The sequence below is a fragment of the Pelophylax lessonae genome (genome assembly GCF_965119305.1).
Source record: "Pelophylax lessonae genome assembly, chromosome: 1".
Taxonomy (NCBI): domain Eukaryota; kingdom Metazoa; phylum Chordata; class Amphibia; order Anura; family Ranidae; genus Pelophylax; species Pelophylax lessonae.
The window spans coordinates 869,754,127-869,766,053 of NC_138768.1; the positions used below are offsets into that span (position 1 = coordinate 869,754,127).

The 11,927-nt window shown below is 43.2% G+C and overlaps 1 protein-coding gene across 1 annotated transcript in view; it reads left to right on the forward strand.

Moving 5' to 3' along the window:
- ARID3C (AT-rich interaction domain 3C) overlaps nt 1-6,118 on the forward strand; it is a 288,981-nt gene extending 282,863 nt beyond the window's left edge. Inside the window, exon 8 of the mRNA XM_082243022.1 lies at nt 5,924-6,118. Within this exon, the coding sequence (XP_082099148.1) occupies nt 5,924-6,072 (149 nt within the window). The 3' untranslated portion in view covers nt 6,073-6,118. The remainder of the gene's footprint in view (nt 1-5,923) is intronic.
- Nucleotides 6,119-11,927: the final 5,809 nt, after the last annotated feature.

Sequence of the window (11,927 nt, forward strand, 5' to 3'; positions counted from 1 at the left end):
CCCGGGTCTGCAGCTGTACAGAATGTCTCACTGTCTGTGATTAGTGGTATGTAGAGTCGCCTTCCCCCCTGGATTGGGCAGGTGGGTTGCAGGGCTGGGACAAGGGGTGGGCAGGAGGGGTGGTTGCCCTGGGCGCAATGGTTTATTGCAGTGATGGGCCTAACCCTAAGGGAAGGGGGGCACGGTTTGGCATCTTTGCCCTTGGCGCTGGATGGCCTTGTCCCGGGACTTGTGGGTTGGGACTAGGATCCCGAACATGCCTGAGCCCATCTCTCCTGCTAACTATCAATCCTATGTAGACTTCACAGGACAAGATAGAAAATAAATGCATCTGACAAGGAGTCCTATTTCACTGACTGGTCCCTCAATATCATACTGACCAGAGAGGTAGAGTTCCTCCTTAGGACAGGCCGGGGGAGGGGGGGGGTGTGAAATAGATCTGGGTGAGATGAGGAACTCAATATGCGAGGTGACAGTTCTATACATAGAGGTGTGATCTCAGCCCTCGTTATAAAGAATTACAGGCCTCTCATGTGTCCGGCGGGATCGAAGCTGTCTGATTGGTGGGATTGGGGCATTCCTGGGATGACATGTGACCGGCCATCCAGCAATATATCACCATCTGCGGTGTAATATAGAGAACAGCTGTGAGCCCAGGAACCCAATAAATGCATTCATCTCCCAGTAAGGACGTCACATCACATATAATGTGGACTTCTTATTGGTGTCAGGGGCCGGTGTCACCTTCTATTACCAGAAAACCTTCTCCTGTCCCAGAGCTCTAAAACGTCTTCAGGAGGTAATATAGAAACACGTACAGGTCTTCTTCTGGGACCCCCAAACTACAACTCACATCCATCCCCCACAATTTGTCTGCAGAGCTTTCACCTGCAACCCATGCTCTGTGTTACAAGAGAGCTGCCACGTGATCAGAGAGTGGTCATGTTACATGAAGCCACCATGACACCTGCTAAAAGCAATGATGAAAGAGATGGGTACCACGTTACAAAGCACTAATATAAACTCTGCTCAAGTTACAGGAGACTGCTGCATAGATACAGGAGACTGCTATAAACTGCTTCATTATGACAAGAGACTGACTCGTGGTTACTAAAGACTGTTAGAGACTGCTTTATAGTTAGAGAAGATTGTAAGAGACTGCTTTATAGTTAAAGTAAACTGTAAGAAACTGATTCATAGTTACATGAGACTGATAGTTAGAGAAGATTGTAAGACACTGCTTCAAAGTTACAGAATATTGTTAGAGACTGCTTCACAGTTATAAGAGACTGCTTCATAGTTAGAGAAGATTGTTAGAGACTGCTTCATTGTTACAGAAGATTGTTGGAGACTGCTTCATAGTTACAAGAGACTGCTTCATAGTTAGAGAAGATTGTTGGAGACTGCTTCATAGTTTCAAGAGACTGCTTCATAGTTACAAGAGACTGCTTCATAGTTAGAGAAGATTGTTGGAGACTGCTTCATAGTTTCAAGAGACTGCTCCATAGTTATAGAAGATTGTAAGAGACTGCTTCATTGTTACAGAAGATTGTTAGAGACTGCTTCATAGTTAGGGAAGAGTGTGAGAGACTGCTTCATAGTTAGAGAAGATTGTAAAAGACTGCTTCATAGTTAGAGAAGATTGTTAGAGACTACTTCACAGTTACAAGAGACTGCTTCATAGTTACAAGAGACTGCTTCATAGTTACAAGAGACTGCTTCATAGTTACAAGAGACTGCTTCATAGTTAGAGAAGATTGTAAGAGACTGCTTCACAGTTATAAGAGACTGCTTCATAGTTACAAGAGACTGTGTCATAGTTAGAGAAGATTGTTAGAAACTGCTTCATTGTTACAGAAGAATGTTAGAGACTGCTTCATAGTTTCAAGAGACTGCTTCATAGTTACAGAAGAATGTTAGAGACTGCTTCATAGTTACAGAAGAATGTTAGAGACTGCTTCATAGTTACAAGAGACTGCTTCATAGTTAGAGAAGATTGATGGAGACTGCTTCATAGTTACAAGAGACTGCTTCACAGTTACAGAAGATTGTTAGAAACTGCTTCATAGATAGAGGAGACTGTTAGAGACTGCTTCATATTCGAAGAAGACTGTTAGAAACTGATTCACAGTTAGAGGAGACTGTTAAAGACAGCCTAACTGTTGTAGACTGCTTCACAGTTAAAATGAGACTGTTAGAGAGTGCGTCATAGTTACAAGGGACTGCCTTGGGCAACTACTATAGACTGCTTTACAGCTAGAGGTGGCTTTTAATGTCCTCATAGTTACAAGAGACTGTTTCATAATTAGAGAAGACTGTTGAAGACAGCTTCACTGTTAGAGACTGCTTTATTGTTAGAGGAGACTGTTAGAGTCTGCTTCATAGTTACATGGCCATGGTTATCAGTGACCAATAGAGACTTCTTCATAGTAAAAAGAGACTGCTAGGCTGCTTAGTTACAAAAGAATGGTTCATGGTTACAAGAGACTGCTTCATTGTTACAAGAGACTGCTTCATAGTTACAGAAGGTTGTAAGAGACTGCTTCCTAGTTACAGAAGATTGTTAGAGACTGCTTCACAGTTATAAGAGACTGCTTCACTTCATAGTTACAAGAGACTGCTCCATAGTTAGAGAAGATTGTTAGAGACTGCTTCATAGTTACAAGAGACTGCTTCATAGTTACAAGAGACTGCTTCATAGTTAGAGAAGATTGTTGGAGACTGCTTCATAGTTACAAGAGACTGCTTCATAGTTAGAGAAGTTTGTTGGAGACATGTTCACTGTTACAGACTGCTTCATTGTTAGAACAGAGTGTAAGAAACGTCTTCACAGTTAGAGAGGACTGTTAGAGACTGCTTCATAGTTACAAAAAACTGTTTTATGGTTATCGGTGGCCAATAGAGACTTCTTCATAGTAAAAAGAGACTGCTAGGCTGTTTAGTTACAAGAGACTGCTTCATTGTTACAGGCAACTACTAGAAATTGTTTTTTAGCTGGAGGTGCTTCCTAGTTATAAAGACTGATTCACTGTTAGAGACTGTTTTACAGAGGAGACTGTTAGAGACTGCTGTATATAGTTACAAATGACTGCTTTTTGGTTACAGGTGACCAATAGACTGCTAGAGACTGCTTCATAGCTACAGGCAACTACTAGAAATTTCTTCTTAGCTACAGGTGACTCCTTCCTAGTTATTGCAACTGCTTGACTGTTAGAGACTGCTGAAAAGTTACAGGTGACCAATAGAGACTTCTCCTTTGTTATCTTGTCCTGTTGTAAAATGAACCTTCACCCCAATCTGAGGTCCAGAGCGCTCCAGAGCAGGTTTTCATCATAGATCTCTCTGTGATCTCAAGTGAGGGAAGAGGTGGCTGAACTCAAGCTGGAAAAAAAAAAAAAACCCACGCAGGCTTAAGGGGCAGCTACTTTGGGCCCCACAACAATGAATGGGCCCTGGGCAGCTTCCCCTTTTGCCCCACATTAAAGACAGCCCTGTACCATTTTGGATTTACCATAATTCCCATACAATTAAAGACTGAAAAAAAAAAATTCAGGCTTTTGATACATTTTAACCACCTACCGACCGCCCACCGCAGATGTACGTCACTACTTTGACGCTAAATACCGGGGTTATGGCAGCAGATAGTTGCCATAACCAAGGTATTTTTAAAAATGGCGGGCGATCGGCTTTCAGATAAGAGTGGTCCCAGTGGCGGATTCGCTGCGGGATCACCCTTACGGTGCCGCGGAAGAGGTTCCCCTGCCGCGTCCCAGTCCTTTTCCCCGCTTACCGGACCCGCCGGCAGCGGGGAAAACGACCCGGTCCCGTATCCTCTTAGACAGGAAGTTGAGTGAGGGCCATCTTGACTCTATGGTCTTGGAGGACCGGAGCAACGTCAAACGTCGTTGCCTAGCAACCGGCTTCAACAGCCGATTTCTTTTTTCTTTTTTAGTGTAGATGTGAGGTCTGAGGTCTTTTTGACCCCAGATCTCACAATAAAGAGGTTCTGCCATGCCTATTTCTATAAAAAAGGGATGTTTACATTTTTAAAACTGTGTAAAAATCAAAAATAATAAATATAATAAGTAGGAAAAAAAATGAAAGCGCCCTGTCCCGAAGCGAACGCATGCGGGAGGCCCGCCCACATATGTAAACAGTGTTCAAACCACACATGTGAGGTATCACCGCGATCGTTAGAGCGAGAGCAATAATTTGAGACCTCCTCTGTAACTCTAAGCTGGTAACCTGTAGAAATTTTTAAAATGTCGCCTATGGGATTTTTAAGTACCAAAGTTTGTCGCCATTCCGCGAGCGTGCGCAGTTTTGAAGCGTGACATGTTGGGTATCTATTAACTCGGTGTAACATTATCTTTCACATCATGGAAAAAAATTGGGCTAACTTTACTGTTTTCTTATTTTTTAATTCAAAAAAGTGAATTTTTTTCCAAAAAAATTGCGTTTGGAAGACCGCTGCGCAAATACGGTGTGATAAAAAATATTGCAACGATCTCCATTTTATTCTCTAGGGTCTCTGCTAAAAATATATATAATGTTTGGGTGTTCTAAGTAGTTTTCTAGCAAAAAATACTGATTTTAGCTTGTAAACACCAAGTGTCAAAAATAGGCCTGGTCTTAACTACTTCCGGCCCGCGCTATAGCCAAAAAACGGCTACAGCGCGGGCTCTAATTTCGGGAAGGCCATCTTTAAATGGCCTCCCAGTGACAGGCTCCCCGCGCGCTCCCACGAGCGCGCATCGGGGAAAATCTGTGTCAGCCGTGTCCCTTGGACACAGCCAATCACAGATCGTGGTGAATGGCCAATCACAACGGCCATTTACCACGTGATCGGACCGTGCAATGAGAGATGATCTCATATGTAAACATCTCTCATCGCCAGCGCTCCTTCCTCACACAGAGACTGCAGTGTGAGGAAGGAGGAGAGCCGATCAGCGGTAAGGGGACACAGAGGAATGTAATCAGGGCACTGATCACCAGTGCCCTTATTACACAAGAGGGGAAAAAATGCCATAAGTGCCCACAGTGCCCGCCATCAGTGCCCACATTCAGTGCCAATAGTGCTGCCAGTCAGTGCCCATCAGTGCCTGCTCATATAGGCACTGATGGGCAATGACTAGCAGCACTATGGGCACTGAGTGTGGGCAATGATGGTGCTGCCCATCAGTGCTCATCAGTGCCACCCGTCAGTGTCCATCAGTGCCACCCATCAGTGTCCATCAGTGCCGCCTCTCAGTGCCCATCAGTGCCGCCTCTCAGTGCCCATCAATGCCGCCTGTCAGTGCCGCCTCTCAGTGCCCAGCAGTGCCACCTCTCAGTGCCCAGCAGTGCCACCTCTCAGTGCCCAGAAGTGCCACCTATCAGTGCTCATCAGTGCCGCCTATCAGTGCTCATCAGTGCCGCCTATCAGTGCCACCTATCAGTGCTCATCAGTGCGGCATATTAGTACCTCCTCATCAGTGCCACCTCATCAGTGCCCATAAGTGCAGCCTATCAGTGCCCATCAGTGCCGCCTCATCAGCGCAAATCAGTGAAGGAGAAAATTGTGTTTATTTTCAAAATTTACTCACAGAAAATAAGAAAACCTTTTTTTTTTTTCAAAATTTTCTGACTTTTTTCTTTTTTTTTGTAAGAAATAAAAAACCCAGAGGTGATTAAATACCACCAAAAGAAAGCTCTATTTGTGTGAAAAAAATGATAAAAATTTCATATGGGTACAGTGTAGAATGACCGCGCAATTGTCATTCAAAGCGTGAGAGTGCTGAAAGCTGAAAATTGGCCTGGGCAGGAAGGGGGTAAAAGTGCCCAGTAGGCAAATGGTTAAAGTGGTTAACTGTCAAAAGTCATGTAGACGATTAGAAGAAAACAGTTGCCTCCATAACCCACTCTTCTCTTTTTCCTCCACTAGGTGTGCTATTTGCCCGCAGAGCCGGGGCTCCACCAGGGTCCAGCACAAGCTCAAACAACAACAGCCGCTCCAGTCCGACGACAGCACAGCAGATGCCCCCGCTCTCCTCTTCATCACAAGGACACACTCCACCCAGTTCTTCCCCGTGAGCCTACGTGATGTCCATCCACTTCCAACCCCTTTAACCTGCATCTCGCATCCACACATGGGTAGGGTGGGCTTTCTCTGAGGTTGGTAGGACCAACCAGAATTAACAACCTAGCGAAGGAAGATACACAGATAAAAAAAAAAAGCAAAAAGTGGCATTATTTTATGACTTTGTAAGGAGCCTTTCTTCAGTCGTGACCTCTGCCGGGGCCACCAACCTCCTGAGCTTTGTCCTGCTACATGGCGGAAGCTCAGTATGCAAAACCCAACGAGAAGATTACACTGCTGACAATCTCATCTCTGTTTTCGACCACCCTACCTCTAAAAGACCTACCTGGAGGACACTGAGGAGATCTTATCTCTGTACAGTAGAACCCAACCCTCATCTGCATAAACCATCCCTGAGGGCTCAGAGGGCTCGAGACATCTTTATCACCACAGGTCACGTCCAGCAATCAAACCATGAAAAGAACTCATCCAACATAGCTTTACCAAAGAGATAATTGAGTTAATTTATTCAACCCTAACATATCTAGTAGCATAGATAAGTGTTGCTTTTTTAAATAGATTTCTGTGTTTGCGAAAAAAGAAGTGTCACCTTTTCAGCAGCGACTTCTGCGTCATGAACGATCCTCCAATGGGTTTTAACGCAAAGACATTGGTTAGGATGGAGGCGTTATGTACCGAGAACAGCTGGAGATCACCAAACACCCGTGCCAGCCTTTGTGCAGAAACACAAGACTATCACACATACCTCAAATTCATCAAAGTAGCCAAGAGCAAGGGCTGTATACAGAGGCAGGGGCCTTATTCATCTAAGCCGTCTTTGTTGGCCTGTTCCTTCAATCAGAATTTCCCTCTCATTCTGCAGTTCTAGGAATAGTTGTTGAAGGGCCACCTAGACAGTTTTCATAACAGACATTTTGGTGGCTCCTTCTACAAGGTTCTAGCACCCTCAGCTGTCCTCCCAAGCAGTGCAACGAGGCAGTGTTTCCTTTGTTAAATATTTTATCAGTTGTTGCGTGCTAAATTTACTATTTATAAGGGCCATGCACAGGAATTATGGATCGTTTAACAGGTCTGCAAGAATCAAGATTCATTCCAGCTCTTAAGTAGATCACAAGCACAACTATGGCCATGCTATAGACATTCAAATATGTACATGTTCTCAATAGGCAGTAATATAAATCTAAAACAAGCCATTGCTGACCTCTGTAGCTACAGGCACTGTGGAACAATTCATTCTCAAAGTTTGAAGCATTTTTATTTTACTTTCAATTTCTCTCTGAAGCTTACTCCCTCCTCTCGGCAGTCACTTGGTAGCCTGCCGGACTTCTAATCTGTCATGCAGCCTTTCTCTGAACCTTCTTGCCCTAGAGCAGATATCTCTACTTTTTAAACAAAGGGCCAGATTACTGTCCTTTAGGCTATAGGGGGGCCAGGCTGTGGCCTGTGGAAGTAGAAAAGACCCCATCAATGGAGTCAATGAGAGGAAACGGTGCTCCGTTGATAGGGTCAGAGGGAGAAATTGTGCCCCATCATTGGTGTCAGTGGAAGTAATGATGCCCTATCATTGATGGCAGTGGGAGAATGATGCCCCATCATTTGTGTTAGTGGGAGGAATGATGCCCTATCATTGGTGGCAGTGGAAGGAATGATGCCCTATCATTGGTGGCAGTGGGGGAATGATGCCCCATCATTGGTGTCAGTGGAAGGAATGATGCCCCATCATTGGCGTCAGTGGAAAGAATGATGGCCCATCATTGGTGTAAGTGGGAGGAATAGTGCCCCATCATTGGTGTCAGTGGAAGGAATGATGCCCCATCATTGGCGTCAGTGGAAAGAATGATGGCCCATCATTGGTGTAAGTGGGAGGAATGATGCCCCATCATTGGTGTCAGTGGGAGGAATGAAGCCCCATCATTGATGTCAGTGGCAGGACTAGTGCACCAATGGCCAGATAAACGCAAGCAAAGATCCTAAGTAAAAGGGCTGCATCTAGCCCATGGGCCACAGTTTGGAGACCACTGCCCTAGAGGAACCTTTGAAATAGTTTTCATGTTTCAGGGAACCCCGTCACTAAGATTAGTCTATTGGGGGTCATTAGGAAAATGCCCCTTACATTGGTAGCCAGTAGGTGAATGTGGCTCTGCCACATGGGGATGGGCCTAGATCTATGAAGTCACCATCTAAATGGTAGGTCAATTAGCCCCAGCTCAAGGAGGGGAGAGGAGTACAAAGTGCTGATATCCGACTTGAACAACTTCAGTACTTGTATTATATATTTTGAGAATGTGTTGCTCCACAGCGGCTGTAGCTACAGATGTCAGTGAGGGCTTATTCAAAAACTTACAGACTGATTGTTATTATGTAACTCTTTGTCCATAGGCTGGTCATAGTGCTGCTCAAGCTACAGTATATTAAGGTTTTAAAAAATGGCAAGGGTAAGAAAATATACCTGTGGGCACTTATAACCAGGGGCATGCTGCCAATGAGGCAAATGCCTAAGGCAGCACTTGGTCCTCACTTTAGCTCTGTGTACACAAATGTACAAGTAATAGACATCCAATAAGAAGTGAGTACAACACTTCTTACATTTGCATTTCATTATCATTTTTTTATCCATACATGTATGAACTCTTCAATAGTTGAAAATTATTGTAAGATTTATAATTTGACCATCATAGTCGGGTAAAAACAATAGATATACAATATTCACACCAAAAGAGGCATGGTAGTATCCAAAGCTAGTGAGATATACAGTATATATATAGTTGTAATAGCCAACCAATAGCCAACCAACTCCTGACCATCTGTAACAAAAGGTTGTACCAGAGATCAGCTTCTGACTATAACTGGCATCAGTTCTGAATTAGATGACCATGCCCAGTCCCTAATGATACAGCAAGTTCCCAGCTTGAATTTTATATCACGGAATTGAATATTGTCATCCAGACGAAAGTTAGGAACTCCTAACCAATCCAAAATCCTCAGCATCCAACATTAGACTCATTTGTAACATACGAGGAGTCACATCATGTATTCTATGTTGTTAGGCTTTTGGTCATTTCTTGTCTTTTTCACCTCTGTAAAGTTTTTGCCCACAAAAAGAGAAAGGTAACAACAGGCCAATTCATAAAGCTGTAACGCTAGCCTATGACATCTTAATTTCAGCCAAGTGACTATGATTTTCAAATCTCATTGGACTTTGAAAATTGAAAATAACTGTCACTTTTTTGTTTAATTCCTAACTGGAGAAATCTCACCAATGAGACAACAGACACTAATAAAAATTGGACAAGAGTTCTAACCCATTCCCATGCTGTTTAAAACTAAAAAAAGCATTTTGTTTGGAGTAGGGTTTAAAAGTACACACACACATGGGGAAAGTTTATCAGACAGTGCCAAAACTTCATTTGTCAAGTGGCTGTTTCATAGATGCCAACTGTCCCAGATTTGCCAGACTTAAGGCCCATTGATGTTGTGTCCAGGACCAATAGCTGGGATCACAGTGTCATCCTTGTTGGAGTTACTGTGCATGAGCAATAACTCAATAAGACATTTATTATGGGCATTAGGAGTTTTGAATAGGAGGTCCTTGCAAAATTAGAGGCAGGGGTTGGGTGGGCAATTTGAGTAGGTGGGTTGGGTCTTGGCAGGACTACTCAATCACTGGCCGAGCCTGGGGCAGATTGTGGGTGGGGTAAATGTTCAACGCACATTACACAGGCATGATCCACAGTTGCCATCATTAGGAAATTCCATATAGCCATCGCTGGAGTGCACGGGGACAGGAAGTGACTTTATAGAGGCCACTGGAGATCAGTAGTGCTAAGATGGAACAAGGAATGAAAAAGGTCAATTATTTATAAAAGGAAAAAGGCAATTGGTATGATGTACACTGTTTACAGCAGACTAAACGTCCATGATTCAGGGTTCACATCTACCTTGTTAGATCTAAGACGTGCCCTTTCAGAGGAAGAAGTTTAGATAAATGTGGTGCCTATGTTTATTTGCAGCCAGAAATAAAGGAAATTGTATATGTTATTTGCTGCAAATTGGCACCAATTGACATTGCATCTGTCTTGATAAAATTTCACCATTGTGACCAAACTGGAATAAGCAGACCAGGTTTCCCCCCCACTAATATGTAGAATTCTGTGATACTTTCCCCATCCTCACTTGTGTGTTTAGGATGTTTCTAGGGAGTGGTATTATTCTATATTATATGAGATCATTGAGAATGATGTATTTGTGAGAATGCCTTGCTGACATATTTACCCAGTTCCACGGCTATTATTGCTCTAATAATTGTTTGACGACCAGCGTTGTCCTTTGCAGAACACGCTGTACACAAACAGATTTAACCCCTTCATTGATAAAGATCCAACTCTTCCAATATTGTCCTCATTGAGAATAGACCGACAGACCTCAGCCAGACCGGACCTCGTACTTATGTGATAGCTGATTTTTGCTCCTCGCTCAGCTCCTTGTCATTTGTATCAGATACCAAAGAAGGGAAAATTATCATCATGTCTACCTCATTCTTATATATTTATAACAAACTATAAATACATAATATATTGTTGTACTATGGGAAAGACGGTAGCTTTGTTACAATATAGAGTAGAAATGGCTCCACATTACTCTGGTGGAAATCTCTCAAATAGTTTAAGGTGGTGGGCATACCAATCCAAATTTCATTTGGTTATAAACTGAGGTTGGATCAGAATAAAAAAAAATGCTCCACTCAAAACTCTTTAAAAATTGTGACCATGTAGCTTTTGAAGGTGCAGATTATCAATCAGTAATTGCAGCAAATGTATTTGATAGATTGAGGTAGTGTTAGATCCTCTCTTAGGTTTTTACAATTGTCTGTGTCCCTGTTGGGAAGGAGGTGTGGGGGGCTTGAACCACACATAGAAAGATAAAATTCCTTGATGGGAAGATAGACATTTATAAACTGTTCAGAAAGCAAAGTGCTAGGAGAGAGTTTTATGTTAGATCTCCTCTAGGTTTTTATGGTTGTCTGTTGGGAAGGAGGTGTGGAGGAAGGGGGTTAGGGTTCTTCACTTCCTTCCCTAGTGACCACAGATAGAAAGAAGATAAAATTCCTTGATGGGTTAATAGACATTTATAATCTGTTCAGGAAAATGTCACATTCAGTTGGAGCCAACACGTTTTGCAGGTTCAAAGAGCCCCTCTTCATCAAATGCTGGACTTATATAAGTTGAATGATCCTGGAGAACACTTTCAGTAGCATGAACTAGTCTTGTATCGTGTTAGCCTTCAGCTAATCCTTTATTGGCTAGCTTAAACATGCTTGTGAGGGGGGGTTCCATAATGTTTCTGTGGGATACAATCCTGCACTTTTTCCTTTCTTGACTAGGCAAAATGTATGTCACCCCTGCGCCTGAAGCCTCCTGGGATCTCTGTGTCACACATCCCAGAACCTGTGCCACACTGCACATGTGTCAGGAATTCTCTGCCCTACTGTGTAGGCACATCGTCAGGGAACAGGTTCAACGAGCCAGCCAGCACCCTGATGACATCAGATGAGAAGATTGTGGTGTGCCAAATGAGAAAGAGGGACCCTTTGAGCCCCAAAATGTGTTGGCTCTAACAAAATCTGACCTTAACAAATACTAATTCTAGACTCAACCAAAGGCTTCTGGTGCGTTCCTTTATTTACATTAGTTTATTTGAGATACATGCAGGCCCAGGGCCATTACTCCCACAGAAAGCTGCCTACAACAAATTTGTTTTACATATACCCAAACTGAGTTCCAAAGGAAGTAATCATAAAAGTAAACGTCCAAACACCCTATATTCCGTCCATACTATTTAAACATTCAAA